The sequence below is a fragment of the Orbilia oligospora genome, assembly GCF_000225545.1.
Source record: "Orbilia oligospora ATCC 24927 unplaced genomic scaffold scaffold00006, whole genome shotgun sequence".
Taxonomy (NCBI): domain Eukaryota; kingdom Fungi; phylum Ascomycota; class Orbiliomycetes; order Orbiliales; family Orbiliaceae; genus Orbilia; species Orbilia oligospora.
In genome coordinates this window covers 485136-500926 of record NW_011645563.1, presented here as the reverse complement: position 1 = coordinate 500926, position 15791 = coordinate 485136, and the positions used below count along the sequence as shown (strand labels likewise).

Genomic DNA, 15791 nt, shown 5'->3' with positions numbered 1-15791 from the left:
TACGCTACCTGTCGGATGTCGAGATACCTATCTCATAAACTTCATGCCGGACCATCGGAACTGACCGGAATAGTGATTCCCAGTATCGTCGGAGTTACCAACCATATCGATTGAAATATTCGAAATAGTGGCAGCTCAGTAGTGGCAGTAATAGTGGCCTGGTAGTCCATCTGCGCCTGCGACATCATCATGACCGCCCAGATCCTCACCCATGAGCTCACGTCACTGCTGGCAGAGGCAAGGAAGCGCAGTGGTGACCTGAGATCTGTATGTTTCCTACCAGGCCTCTGATTCTTACCTAGATCAGTTCTGATAATGTGCGACAAATCATACAGGCGACCGAGAAGTCACTAGCGGAGCTCAAGATCCTATCGTCAAGTCCGGAGAACGAAGTCGCACGAGGTACAAACCGAGCCAAACTTCAAGCACGTATCTAGGATCATTCTCACTCGGAATATGTGTATAGAACTCTCGCGGAAGCCGTCGTTCCCGTCGCCATTCATATTGGCATGCGCTTCCAAACATCCCCGGATAACTGCCATGGGCATAAGCTGTCTACAACGCTTAATCGTAGCAAAAGCCCTCGCTCAGGTACCCAATTGACTTCCTTGGGCTACATACCGAATATTTTCTTACTAAGCATCCCTATAGTCAAGGTTAAGAGAAGTCTTGGATGCATTCAGAGATGCTGTATCTCTTGGTCCGTCCTCCGCAACCTGCGACTTTACATCTCTCGGCATACTGATACTCATGGATAGGCCCTGATATCCAGCTTAAGATCCTCCAAGCTCTTCCGTCGTTATTACAAAACTATGCTTCCAACATCAAGGGGAAATATCTGGAGGATACGTTGGCGATATGTTCGAGTTTACAAGGAACCAAGGTCGCCGTCGTGAATAGCACAGCTGCCGCTAGTGAGTAATAGGATTCAAAATACATATACACTTGTTGGAAGGGCCCTGCTAATGTGGTGGCAGCTTTACAGCAACTTATAACATCAGTATTTGATAAAGTGGCCGCCGAAGATGGTATTTAAGAAGCTCTATCCCCTTGATATATAAACAGATACTAATTTCAAAAGATAAGGCACCTGAAATTCCGACTTCGGAAGGCGTCTCAGTAGACGGCGAGATAATATCGCTGCGCCCGGCTGCTGCGGATGCATATAGAGTATGCGAATCCCCTACCATCTGTAACTCCAATCTAACAAAATCATTAGGTATTCCAAGATCTCTGTCTACAGACCGAAGGACAAAAACCTCAGCATGTTCAGTTTACACAGATTCCCCAACCGTTCGGACTCGAACTCATCGAGTCCGTATTAGCCAATCACTTCGAAATATTTCTCTCCCATAAGGAGCAAGCGCACATCGTTCGCGCTCGAGTCGCCCCATTCGTCATTAGGTCTCTCTCAAACCGCACAAACTTCCCAATCGCCGTACGTGTAATTCGAATATTCTATGTTCTCTTACGACGTCATCTTTCAATATTAGAATCGGAATGTGAAGTAGCGCTGGGACTTCTTATGCATATGCTGGATCCAGATGCTGGGCCAGGATGGAAACGGGCCCTTTGTATGGAAATTGTTAGAGGGCTTTTCGCAGAAGCATCGTTGCTGAGAAGGCTATACTCAGTATACGACGCTCGAGAAGAAAAGAAGCCCGTTTTGAGGGAACTAACGGCGATGCTTGCTCGCCTGGCGAAAGAAAAACCAAGCATTATTGGATTGGGAACGCAATCATCGATTCCACTGGATCAAAATGCCCTTCGGAATATGTCCAATGAACAATTAGCGCTCGAAGCCGGAGGTGTCGCTGGAATTATTGGTGGTGTTTCCGGGATTAGTGATTCTGCAGTACCGGGCCTGAGTCTTCAATGGAGCTCAGTACGGGTCCCATGCATAGAACAACTTGACAAAACGGAACCGCCTGCCACGCCAGAATCGTACCTTTACGCCTTGGTTCTAAGTTGCATAAATAGCTTTTCAGAGGGATTGGCAAAATTCATACTCCCGCTAGCGACAGCATCTTCAGATACCAAAGGTTCCAAGAAACGCAGGCTCAAAGCATCAGTGCAGGCCCAGACCGCCAACGACAGCGATGCCACAAGTGGGGGTGAGAACCAAGAAAAGAAGACACCGCCGAATAGTCTATCTAGGAAGAGTTCGACAATGAAGAGGCGGTTCAAGGGAATACTCAATCCGCTAACCCTTGAGGACCACCCACTCCAAGCTGATATACAGACATGCGCATCCATCGTAGACACCTGCTGGCCCGCGGTTTTGGCGCTCTATTCGACATATCTATACGCCACGCTTGATAATGATTACTACCATAGCTTGGTCAGGTCTCTACAAAAGTTTACGCAAGTTGCAGGTGTATTAGACCTTTCAACTCCCAGGGATGCTTTCCTTACAACTCTTGGGAAGGCAGCGGTACCTCCGCAGGTGCTGTCCTCCCATATCGCCTACTCAGGTTTCCACGAAGCTTCTTCAGGGAGAGAAACACCAACATCTGTCCCAACAAATTTAACAGTACCGGGAGCCGAATCTAAACCTCTCGCACTGAATGTTCGAAATCTAGTGTGCTTGCGGGCTTTATTGAACATCGGAACGGCTTTAGGGACTACTCTCAAAGACTCCTGGACAATAGTTCTCGAAGCCCTGCAGCAGACTGACTATATTTTACAGTCTACATACCGTGCAAATACCAAGTCATCGTCACAATCCGTTAAGTCTATGGACTCACAAAGATCTGCAAACGACGGCCAGGCCATATTAGCAAATGTAGGACCCGAGATCGCAGCAGTCGAGGGGACTTCGCAGAAGCTATTTGAAAGCACAAGAGAATTCAACAACGAAGCATTCCGCTCGTTCCTGCGTGCATTGTGCGACTTGCTAGATCTTGATGAATTGGAAGCACCACCCACGCCTATTGCAGAAACCGCCCAGGCTAAACGCATACGTGGCGCCATGCCGGTTTTACCAGGTCATAAACCACCTGGATTTGGGCACCGCCGAATCAGTAGTATCGGAAGCCGGCGCAAGTCTTCATCTGCTATGGCTATTGATAACACTTTTGCAATATCTAAACTTGGGGAGTTGGTCCAGGTTAACATCGAGCGATTGATAACGGACGATCCTGAAGATAATGGGTGGGATACAATTCAGCACTATCTACTCCTTGCATCAACATCAAAAGGAATTGAAGGAGCAATTAGGCTGAAGGCTTCGGAGATCTTACATGAGTTTGTTATACTATCTGCAAGGACGCTACATTCAGACTCTCCTGGTGCTATAGACATTCAGGAGCGGATTTTGGGTTCACTTTTGAAAGAACTCCGAGGCCTTGAAGACGGAAACCAGGCTGGTGCGGATACACATAGCAATACTGTCAAACTAGTCGACGCGGATATCCACAAGTCGGCGTTGGAAGCTCTAACGACAATGCTTGAACAATCCGGGGAGACTCTAAAGTCTGGCTGGGATATCCTCTTCAGTATTATGAATACCGCGTTCAAGGCACCCGTTGAAGGGAAGGCATTTAGACCAGCTGGAAAGTCTATACGCTTGCTCAAGACCTCGTTTGCTTCCTTGCAGCTTATATGTACTGATTTTCTGGGGCTCTTGCCCATCGACTGTGTCTTGGTCCTTATCGATACTCTCTATTCATTCTGTGCACAGGTGGATGACTTGAATATCTCATTAACAGTAAGAACCCAACTATGAATCTTCCCGTGACCGAAGTACTAATGATACCAGACGATTACCTATTTTTGGAATATTTCCGACTTCCTCCAAGGCCAAAAGTCTGACAATGAAAGCGAACACGATTTCCCGAATACCGATAAAGAACTTCTTGCCGCCGTTCGTTCACAAGGCTCGAGTACTAGCATGGTTTTATGGCTCATCTTGCTCCTTAGACTCGCCGAGATAACTAAAGACCCCCGGTCAGAGGTTCGAAACGGCTCGATTCAAACATTATTTCGCATCTTCGACTCGTACGGCCACATACTCGGTCCCAAAGCATGGAGCTCCTGTTTAAATATCGTCGTGTTCAAGATGATGTCGACTACAGAAACCCTCCTTCAAGAGGGACGTTTACCCGCACCGGAGAGGAAACAATGGGATGAGACTGTTGTTCTTATTCTTAAGGGAACAAGTAATCTCTACTCCAACTTCTTGAACGTATTCCAGATGCTATCGAGCTTCGAGGCGATCTGGAGTACGTATATCAAGTACCTACGCCATTTACTGGACTGGCGGAGTTTCGAAGTCACCAAGACTGTATATAGGGAGCTCGCAAGACTACTCGAAAAAGCCACTATATCAGAAGAAATTGCCGTGGGGTCGAAACGAGAAGCATGGGATTTGTGGGCAAAACAGGGTAGAGGTTTAGTCGAAGAGATCGAAGAAGGGGGCCAGAACAACTCACAGGAGACCCTAACGGCGTTTATAAATGCATTTAGGCCATTATATAAACTTATGGGATCAATTACCTCAACCGCGGATATTGAACAGGCACTCGGCGTCTTTAGGGATTGCATGCTATACCCCGAGTTACCGGCTTACTTCTTCGACGTTGAAACGTTAAGTGCGTTACAAACTTCAATACTTGATTCGATTAAGACGATAAATACGGATTCGACAGACTGGACATCACTGGTTTTGAAAGAACTCGCCTTCCTAAGCAGGTTACCATACAAAGCAGCCTCCAACAGTGATACGAAAACCCGGAAGCCATCATACGTTGCTGTTTCTTCTACGATTATCTCAACCCTAGCAAATCTATCCCTTAAGCACGCTGGCTCGGGTCCGGATATTTACGACAGTGGCGCCGTATCCGCGGTTCTCCAGGGTCTTGGTGAATCTATCCAATTAAAATACAAATTTTACCCAGGAGCAACGACAAAGAAAGAGGCATTATGGATTCAAGCTACCAAAGTCTCACTCACGATTCTCAAGGATTTGATACCTATTCTTGATACTATGGAGCTTAACGACGATATCAGGGTCAGGATATGGGAAGACATTGTTGATGTTACATGTGCTATTGTCACTGCGGACTGCGATGACGAAGATGTTGATGTTGTGCTTAAGGACGAGAAATTTGATATTACGGCTTTCGAACAAGCCAGGGATTTGATTATTCCGAGACTAGGCAGGGGGTTTGTGCCGTTTCATGTGAAGGAACGTTATGTGAAAAGTGTGTTTAATGCGTCGTTGTTATATAAGGTTTTGGATGGGGAGTTGGATATTAGTTTCAAGGATGGTGGAAGCTATGGTGGAGGGAAAGAGATGTTGTTCGGGTGTACCAGTGATCTAGTGCTGGAGAGACGGGCGAGAGTGGGTTACAAATGTTTGGATGAGCTGTTTGAGCTTTGCGGGGAGAGGGAAGGCGAAGAGTGGGTTAGTTTGGCGGGGGTGGCGATACCGTGGATGTTGGTTAGGGTGTCTGTCGTGCTGAGGAGATTTGCGGCGGTGAGTTCGACCCTTAAAGTACTTGTTATGAACTTGGGGTGGCTAATTTATATTTGTGATACTTTTAGGATCAACCACTTCGAGGAAGAACGCCGCAGCCAAGATGTCAGAGGAAGGAGATCGTTTACATCATGGACAAGTTTACGAAGCTACGGTGTGCGAGGTTTGAAGGCGAGGAGGCCCAGGCGGTTACCCCTCCGGCGGCTGTAGAAAGGACGAAACGACACTTGTTGGTTATGTTCCCGTATATTTCGCAGGCGGTTAGGGTTGCTCATGGGGACGGTCAGCTGTTGGTGCTTTTAACGAATGCACTGGATGAGATTGGCAGGATGCATTAGGGTCGTTTAAAAGTCTTTCTTTTAGATTTTTGTTTTATAAAAACTAAATTCTTGGGTATCATAATTCATAAAAGTTTGTAAAGAAAAAAAAGGAAATATCCTTTGGTGCATATTCTCTTTTATATGTGACTTATCTCTAGTATATGGCGGTTAATCTTCTGATGGAGGTGTCTTAAAGCCCTCGAAGTACTGTTGAGATATGGGAATAGGATTAGTGTGTGAGTGACCTCTCTAGAAGAAATAGTGGGATTTACCTTTCTTCGGAATGGATTCAGAGCATCCGCAGTCCTTGCGAGTCTAGCCTTCGCAGTATCAAGAGTTTCTTCAGTAGCATCAGGCAAAACCTCTTCGTCTACTACCGGCTGGTCTTGATCGACCTCGTACCGAGTGTACGTAAGTAATCTTCGAGACCCTATAGCAACGTCGTTAGTGATTGTGGTAAAGCAACTGTCTATATAGAATTGAGCACTACCCACATTTATTAAAATTCTGAACACAAATCGACTCTAATTTGAGATTCCTATGCGCTGGGACCGAGAATTCGTTAAAATCTTCATCCGCGGTGGGTAACCAAATACAAAGACGACCGTTTGGTACTAAATGTGTGGATGCGAAGTTCATAATGTCGTTCAGCATTTTATCGAAGCTGTATGGCCGCTTTGGAGGAACGAAGTCCTTCAACCTATAATTATTTTTAAATGTTAGAATCTCAATTTTAAACCTCATATCGCAAATGATTTTACATACGTATGCTGTGCAACTCCGTCAATGATAGTTGGTACCTTCGGCCTCGACGGGTCTCTGCTCCCCAAGACCTTCAATCCTTCTCTAACCCCATACGGTGGATCACAAATAATCGCATCGAAGATCTGCTCACTCCTCTTCTTCCCGCCTTCTGCTGTCGCTCCGAACCTGCCCAGCGGGCTGTTCGTCAAATCACTAACAAACATATCACCATACCTATCCATAATCTTATACTGTTCAAAATTACTCCTGAGACTTTTCCCAGATTTTGTACCTCTTATCATTCTCCCATCGATATCCGATCCAAACGTCACAGCCCCAAAATGTGCACATGCAACCGCAAAGCTACCGGTACCCACGAAAGGGTCGTATGCTAGTTTCCCGGGACCGACATGAGCCATATTCGCGGTTACTAATGATAACTCAGCATCCATCGATGTTGTACCGATATAATTTCGTTTTTTGAGATCGTAAGTCTCTATTATCGCTCTACTTGACTTCCCAATAAATCGTGTGAAATATATCTGATGGGGTTCATCCAGATGCGTAGGATTCCGAGAAGGAGCCTCAGCCTTCTCATCGATATTTAAAGCCGCAAAGCGTTCCAAATCAACCATGGAAGTGGCTTCGTAATCCTCCATTATAACGAATAGTTCATCCGGGTTCTTCATACGGATTGGACCATCGAACCCAACGTATGAGAATGACTCTATTAGTTTCTTTTTGTAGGATTCGGTTCTCATGCCGTTGAAAGACTCGAACCCGAATTTGAAGGAACAGGTCTTGTAGAGATGCCAGAGGTGGGAGGTACGTGATTTGACAGAGGTGTGGACTTCATCGTAGGTTGTACCTGTGCCCCAGAGTTCGTAGATGGCCTTTGATAGGATTGAGCGGGAGATGAGGGTTTTGGCGGCTTCGTTTGATTTTAGGGCTATGCGTGCGAATGGAGACTTTGGTTTGGACATTCATTCCGTTTAGAAGGTTTATGTTAGCTTCTTAGATATATTACAGTATATAATATTGAAATTGATAATATACCTTTTCGGAATACTGTAGGATTTCGTAATCTATATTGAATAACTTTGCGAGAGATTCGAGCTCTGGTTTGCGGAATGTCTCGTGCACTTGGGCGAAGTGAATGAGGTACTCTCGCATTGGTGGGGGTAGATTCGAGACGGGAGCTAGGGAGTCTGCCGTTGCCGCCATTTCGACTGATATAGTACTCGAACTTGAGATTGTTCGGACTCTAATACTATTTCCTTTATAGTATGCGGGAAAGAAACCGATATAGATGTTTATTTTTCTTGGTGATACTATTTCATGTATTGATTTTACTATATTTGAATTCGAAGTATTAGTCATTTGCACGCTTTTATATACTTGAGAATAGCATACAAAAACCTGGCGTATGATATATCCTCGGCAAAGCCCGTGAGGGATTGAACATGAAAGTCCGAATAGTTATAACATTAGCTTATAAATTTTTGCCTCTTTTCTTTTTAATAAAACTAGCTGATATACGACTTGATGTCTAAGAATCTGGAGATGTCGAGATGTTGTTGTGTGTGGTGGTTTAAGTTTCTTTGCTGGGTCAAGGTTTTTAGCGATAACTTCACAACCACATCCTTTTTCAATATAAACCGATCCACGAACATTCTCGTAGACGGGCTTTTCTCGGGAAACGATACGATTTGCCCCCATTTTAGCGCCGCATTGGGGAGGTTATGGCGATACGATAGCATAATATCTCGAGTTCCTTCAATTATTACGCCAAACTAAGCCGGCGGGGCGGGGCCGGACGAAACACTCTACCCAGCGGACGACAACCATTCCCCCCCACTACAAAGGACCTATACACGCCCACGATGCTCATCGGATCAACTTCGATAGCACGGCTTCTAAGCCGAAGCTGCAATTCCATCTCCAATGCCTCTACCTCTCGAATCTTAGGTTCAACTGCAGCTGTATACCCTACTCTATCCAGCAGTAATAGAAACTATGCCACGGCCGTCGAATCCTCACCGACCTCATCAATCCCAATCTCCAGCTTCGAAAGTCCCTTCGCAAAGCCACCGGATCGAAGCGAAGAAACAATTCGTATGCGAACATATAAACCACGAACACCAGGTGTGCGACATCTCCGAAGACCCATAAACGATCATCTGTGGAAAGGGAAACCATACCTCGCACTTACCATCCCCCGAAAAGGACACGGATTGGGAGGACGTAACAATTCCGGACGGATAACCGTTCGTCATCGTGGTGGTGGTCATAAACGAAGGATTCGAACAGTTGATTTTAGTAGATTCGCCGGAGGACCTCATACTGTTGACAGAATCGAGTACGATCCCGGTAGAAGCGCACATATCGCATTGATCACAAGTAAGGATTCTGGGAAGAAAAGTTACATTCTAGCGGCGGATGGATTACGTGCTGGAGATAAAGTACAAAGTTACAGAGGTGGTGTTCCGGCAGATCTCCTAGCAAGTATGGGAGGTGTTATCGATCCCGGTATGCTTGCCGCGAAGACTGCATGGAGAGGGAATTGTCTTCCATTGAGATATATTCCCATTGGAGCTGTCATCCACGCTGTTGCAACTATCCCTAACGGACCAGCGAAGTTCTGTAGAGCGGCTGGAACATACGCAACCGTAGTTGCTAAGGATGAAGGACGTGGGTTTGCAATTGTTAGATTGCAGAGCGGTGAAGTCAGACGGTTCATGATTGATGCTGCTGCTACAGTGGGCGTCGTAAGCAATCCGACATGGAGACATAGACAGCTTGGAAAAGCTGGGCGGTCAAGATGGTTAGGAATCAGGCCAACCGTCAGAGGTGTCGCTATGAACGCATGTGAGTAGTTAATTCGTCGTCTTCATTTCCCACCTGCATCATCCCGTTACAGATTTCATTCATTCATTACATAAAAATACACACTCGAGGTGGATTCATTTTCATTTTGAGTTCCGGAGGCCGCGTCTACCAACCGGTCCCGAAACGAGAATGGCGAGAGCCGATATTAAAAAGGAACGAAGAAAGAGATAGCTGACTCATCGAATTTACTGCTGCACAGGTGATCATCCCCACGGTGGTGGTAGAGGAAAGTCCAAGGGTAACCGTCACCCGGTGAGCCCTTGGGGTATACCGGTAAGGATTACTCAGCCCCTCACACTCAATAACGTTATAGCGTTATAAGTGTTAGAGCGTTCACGTTATTCTGAAACTAAACTAAACTGATATATTTTTTTTATCCAGACGAAATCAGGATACAAAACAAGAAAGGTGGGGAAGAAGAATCCGTGGGTTGTGACCGAAAGGCCGCGTGGGAAGGAGAAGAAGGAGAAAAAGGTGTAAGGATTAATTAAGAAATGATGGGGGTACTGTACCGTGACCGTGGCGAGAGGTGCGTACTGTGTGTATATTACGTATACCAGCGATAACTTACTGTATATAAACTATGCCTCTTTCATATTTGGCTATTTTCTCGAATACCTTAATTCGCCTAGAATTGAGCCTCATAGAAAATATTCAAATGTTCATGAGAAAATTTTTTACATAAGGACAGAGTGTACGTGGTTAAAAACGTATACGACTTACGACACTTTTTGAAGCAAATTTTAAAGAACTCAGAGATATACCAGCACTGGGCAGTATCGGCTCGGATGATATCGTAATCGGGATACCAAAGAGGACAAATTTTACGAGCTCTCTCTCCCTTTCTCCCTCTCAGCTCAGGTGTGCAGTGCATACACAGTAACATGTACTTACCTACTTACATATGTACATTGAATCGTACCCCGCGGACGCCCGTTCCCATATAATTTAAATTTCGTCTCTTGCAGGGCCAAGCTGTATGAGTCAGCAAAGACTAACTCTCGAAGGTACTGTCGGAGGTTGTTAGACACCGACAAGGTTTCGATCGATACTAGTATATGGTCAATGGTGGTTAAAAGTATGCAGGACGCTTACAACCACCCCCCATGCCATGCCATGCCATGCTATGCACCCGTTCGAAATTCCAGAAAGGTCGCTCTCCGGAATTAGGCGGTCTGGTGTACTGGGGAACTGGGTTCGTCATCGTCGATTTCGATGCTCAGAACCTTTTTTTTTTTTTACTTTCTCTTCATCGTGGGAAGCGAGCGAAAGGGGTTTAGTGGGAGAGAAAAGGTTAAAGCTCCGCATATATCCCCGTGCGCGTGCCCGGGAACGATTCCAGTGGTGCATGTTTGGATGCATGAGATAATTATAAGCTGATGAGTATATACAATATATACTTACCTACAGACTTATATACACTTGTAGATACTTGGCAGCGAGTAAGTAGGAACTGGTATAATATAACGATATCCGGATGGTGTAGAAACTAATGGTGTTACATCTGGACCTGCAATTGCAACTTAATTGTATTCGATCGAGGCTGAGCTGCGAAAGCTGTGCCCATATCAGATGTGATCCTGATCCTCTCGTTAAGGGATTTTATTTGACTTGTCTAATACGGTTATATTATGAAATTGAGGCGCCCCGGGGCAAAGGAAAGGATGAAAAACCCGTTCAGGGAAGATACAGTCAAATGATCCAGTTCATGTTAAGATAAGTTAACAGTATACATGTAGTGGAGAGTACCTGTGCACTGTAGCGGGCTCTGCTTATTAATAATCCCAGACCGCCCCTCCAGCTTGTACTTGTTAACTTCGACTTCCAGCACATGAATGAAATCTTTCTTTCTTTCTTTTCCGGCTTCCGTGCAAAATCCAATTTCCAATTTCCATTTTCGATTTCAATTAATCCATCAATCGATCGCTATCTTTTTTCTTTTCTGTCTTATTATATTAGTTTGACTCTGGCGACAGCTGCTGTTTTGGTCCTCTTGTCGTTCCTTCCTTCCGCTTTCTTCTCAATCTTAATTGTACGCCGACTCGCCTCGACAGATTGTACTCACTTCTTAGCAATTACTTACCAAAGTGCCTAGGTAATTGAGAAATTCACGATCGTAAGACCGACAAAGAAAGGACTTTATTGGATTAGATTATATTATATCATGGGAGAGAGAAGACGATATGATATGATATAACAGTACCGGTAGACGGCAGATGCAGCAATCGAATAATCATCACCATCACCACCACCACCACCATCATCATCATCATAATCATCAAGCACCTGCTCTTACATGTACAGGCCTCCCCTGGACATCTTCAAACATACATCCAACCGTTAGTTCTTTGTACGAGCTCAAGCTTACAAATTTCTGCCACTCGACATTCCCTCCAACTTAAACTTTCACAACTTCCCTTTTGCTAAAAAAAATTTAGCCCAAAATAACCCTCCCAAGCCTGGAAAAAAGGGTTCCTGGAAACTCAGTACGCAAACAAAAGGAAAGAAAATAAGAAGAAGAAGAAGGATCTCACATCACATTTCGGGAACACCGACATTTCTGAGTGAGATATACGCTTCTGGACTGTTACTACACCACTCGGAACCCGGGTTACAGAATAATGTCAGGAGAAACCCTACCCGACGCTCCGGCGCCGAATACCAACAGCGAAGTCAGACGAGAAAGTGCCGACGGAGGAGATGCCCCTCGTCAGAAGAGAATCGCTTGTGTTGTCTGTCGCAAACGAAAGCTCAAATGCGACGGCGCAAGGCCGGCTTGCGGTACTTGCTCCAGACTCGGTCATAACTGGTATTATTCCCCAATACTATTTGTCAAAATGATTTTGGGTTTGAGAATGTGCTGACGTCTTGTTGAGTTCGTACGATGAGGTACGGCGGAAGAGTGGTCCTAAACGAGGATATGTCAAAGCATTGGAAGCCCGGCTGGGTAAGTCGCATCCATTCTCATGCGTTCTCCAAAAAAAAAAAAAAAACTCAATCGAGTCTTAAATATTCAAAAAAACTCGTGCTAACAAATATACTTGATATACACGTGCAGCCCAGGTGGAAACCCTTCTAAAAACACAAGATGGCCCCGGCGACACCCCTCCTATCAACAAGATCGAATCCATGGGCGCCATGCCCCAGCACAGTCTTAATTTCTCCATATCCAACGTCGCCGATTTCCAAGAGGTCCTAGCGAAGAAGAAACAAAATGAACAGCAGCAGCGACAGCAGGCGAAGGCAGCAAAACCTGCCCCCCAAGCCGCTTTCAACGTTGATGATATACAGCCTTTCACAAATATTCCAGATTACCGTGGGTTCCCCGAAACTGGTATGGATCATGCTGGCACTGGAGGGTTTGGAGTTGGAATGCAAGACCCTGGACTTTCGTGGGAGATGGTACAGTTGGGTATCGACGAGGCACTGCCGGATCAACATATCATCGATGACTTGCATGATATATACTTCTCCAAAGTTGCGCCTTACGGACCTATAATCCACAAAGGTCGATACCTCGCCAGTCTAGATCTAGCACCTCAGCTACGCGCACCAATATGCTTGCGATACGCCATATGGATGATGGCAGCTTCCGTTTCCGATCAATATTCAAATCTACAAACAGTTTTCTACCGACGCGCAAGGAAATACGCCGAGGAGGCCGAAATGAAGGGACACGGTGAACATATTGTCACCGTACAGTTCGCTCAAACTTGGGGGATTTTGGCAACATACGAGTACAGACTCATGTACTTCCCTCGAGCCTGGATGTCAGCAGGAAGATCGGTCAAGTTATGCCAAATGCTTGGATTGAATCGATTGGATGGGGTTGGTCTCGATGTTAAGCAGTGTATCGCCCCACCAAAGGATTGGACGGAACTCGAGGAACGGCGAAGGACGTTTTGGATTGCGTTCTGTACGGATCGATATGCATCAATCGGAACGGGTTGGCCTATGCAGATAGATGAAAGGGATATTATGACACATCTTCCTTCGTCAGATGAAGCTTTTGCATCTGGACGGGCGACGAAATCCTATACCCTGAAAGAAGCTCTTACACCTGGTGGTGCTCCCAGTCTTTCTTCATATGCCGGTGTTATTATTATGGCGGCACTGATTGGCCGTAACCTCTTACATCTTCACCGTCCCGACGAAGGTGAAGATGACTCGGATTACGAAAAAGGAGAATTCTGGAGACGGCATAGACACATGGATAACATTCTACTCAATACTGTCATGTCACTTCCACCGCATTTCAAGCTTCCGAATGGGATAATGGATCCGAATATTGTGTTTACAAACATGAATATTCATACCTGTACGATATGCCTGCACCAGGCAGCGATTTTCAAAGCCGACAAATTCAAACTCCCTTCAAGCGTCTCGAAAGAATCGAAGTATCGGTGTGTTTCTGCGGCGGCACAAATAACAGCAATTATGAAGATGATTGGTAGTCAAGATATGACAGCGGTACGTTGTACCTATTTTATACAGGCTAAGTTCAGAGTTTTTGCTGACATTGAGCGATTTTGAATAGATGAACCCGTTTGTTTCCTTCTGTCTTTACGTAGCGGCAAGAGTCTTCGTTCAGTACCTGAAGAGCAATCCGAATGACGAGAACATCCGCTCATCTTTGGATTTCCTTATCAGTGCCATGGGTCATTTGAAGAAATTGAACCCATTGACTGAGTCCTTCTTGGTACAATTGGATGTCGATATGATCGGATCCATGGACACACCCTCGAACCAGGCGAAGTTCCCGTACGGGATGAAGAAGGGAGTAGTAAGTGAATGTTTTCTTAAAACACTAGAAAGAGGCTTAGATGGAGTGAGTCCTTCTGAAGTGGCTTTGATAAAACATGACACACAGTTACTTATGTCTTTTGTCGACATACAGGCTGAAATATACGTCCCGCGTGATGGAAAAGCGTTCGACGGAAACACCTGCACACCAAGTGGATCTTCGAACACCAACGGCAAGAGTCCTTCCGAAGCTGAAGACCCGCCGACATCTTCGCCATTCTTCACCTGTAATAGGACAATAATGAACATCACCATTGAAAAGGCCGCTCGAGAGAAGGAGGCTCAAAGAAGAGGGCCAAGCTCAGTCTCTCCAACTTCGACTTTGGGATCGAATCACACATCACCATCTATGGACCTTAGCGGCTCAAATGAACACTCTAGTCATACATCACCGTCAAACAACAGCGGACTCTCACCAATCGAGGAGATGGTTACAATATCTTCGCACGATTACTTACAACAGCAGCATCAACCTCCCCAAACAACTAGTCTTTCAGGATTCGATTTTGGCTTCGTGCCTAGTGTTGTATTGGGGACGGGAACCGGCTTGACACCGAAGGAGTTCTCGAACCCTACCCTACAGCCCGATGCATTCGATATCAACTCTCTGACGGTGGAACAGCAGGACGCAATGTTTACGGAAATGTTGGCGATGAATTCGCCGTCGCAGTGGATGAATGGGTCGAATTTATACCAGTGATCTCCCTCCCATGCATCAACCTTTTCATCTTTTTCTATCTTTTTTTTTTTCTGGTCAGGGATATCTGGGATAACAACCAAGTAAAAAAGTTTGGGCTTGTTTCTTCTCTTCTCTTCTCTTTTCTTCTCTATTTCGTCTATTCAATGCGCTTTCTCCTCTCCAGTTCAAGGTCGATATATGGGTGGCATTTCTTCTTCGCATATTTTTTTAATGATTCTTTACCTTTTTTTTTATATTTTTATTGGGGATATCCTTTAATATGGGAGTTATCTGGGGGTTGCAATCCGAATGAGGGTTTCTTTTTCTTTCTCTTTGTTCAAGTTTGGATAGGATATTTTACATAACGGGACTTTATATCATATTGTATTAGCAGTATTGTAAGCTACGTATCTTTTATCTCTACTTTCGATGTCTAAATTTCATGCCAATGTTCACATCGCATACATACCTCAAAAGCCTACTTTTGGTGGACTAGTTTTTTTTTTTTAAAGATATGGATATGGATGTACCAATAGCCCCTTTTTCTTTATGTCATATCAAGAATGAATATATCCCTTATGCGTATACACCCTATGTGGAATGCACAAGCTAACTAGAGCTGAAAGGTGATATTGGGGTGAAAGTGTGAGCGAGAGAGGGAGTGACAGCTGTTTACCTCGGCCCAAACCTGACGCGCCAGCCGGCTGTTAACTTCCAATTGAAAACAACGTGCATCCCAGCCTCCCCTGGTTACCCGACCAATACCTCAACTATAACCACCATCTTACCCAATCGATTGATTGCGACACAATCCACCTCCATCATCATCATCATCGATCGATCACCACCGCCATCTACAAAACCCACTGGAATCAAC

General features: G+C 45.3%; 4 protein-coding genes across 4 annotated transcripts; 3 read left to right on the top strand and 1 right to left on the bottom strand.

Moving 5' to 3' along the window:
* Positions 1-189: 189 nt before the first annotated feature.
* AOL_s00006g168 (uncharacterized protein) lies at positions 190-5817 on the top strand (the record flags this gene model as incomplete). The annotated part of the gene is made up of 10 exons (XM_011119477.1): positions 190-267; positions 336-402; positions 467-591; positions 652-700; positions 759-914; positions 978-1028; positions 1082-1170; positions 1220-3709; positions 3761-5479; positions 5548-5817. 10 exons carry the CDS (start codon positions 190-192, stop codon positions 5815-5817), a joined length of 5094 nt encoding a protein of 1697 aa, XP_011117779.1.
* Positions 5818-5967: 150 nt separating this feature from the next.
* Positions 5968-7767, bottom strand: AOL_s00006g167 (uncharacterized protein; the record flags this gene model as incomplete). Its single annotated transcript, XM_011119476.1, has 5 exons — positions 5968-6006; positions 6072-6229; positions 6294-6499; positions 6565-7511; positions 7600-7767. The coding sequence occupies 5 exons, from the start codon at positions 7765-7767 to the stop codon at positions 5968-5970; spliced, it is 1518 nt and encodes a 505-aa protein (XP_011117778.1).
* Positions 7768-8426: 659 nt separating this feature from the next.
* AOL_s00006g166 (uncharacterized protein) lies at positions 8427-9912 on the top strand (the record flags this gene model as incomplete). The annotated part of the gene is made up of 3 exons (XM_011119475.1): positions 8427-9411; positions 9632-9705; positions 9814-9912. 3 exons carry the CDS (start codon positions 8427-8429, stop codon positions 9910-9912), a joined length of 1158 nt encoding a protein of 385 aa, XP_011117777.1.
* Positions 9913-12053: 2141 nt separating this feature from the next.
* AOL_s00006g165 (uncharacterized protein) lies at positions 12054-14935 on the top strand (the record flags this gene model as incomplete). Its single annotated transcript, XM_011119474.1, has 4 exons — positions 12054-12241; positions 12309-12379; positions 12491-13902; positions 13970-14935. The coding sequence occupies 4 exons, from the start codon at positions 12054-12056 to the stop codon at positions 14933-14935; spliced, it is 2637 nt and encodes an 878-aa protein (XP_011117776.1).
* Positions 14936-15791: the final 856 nt, after the last annotated feature.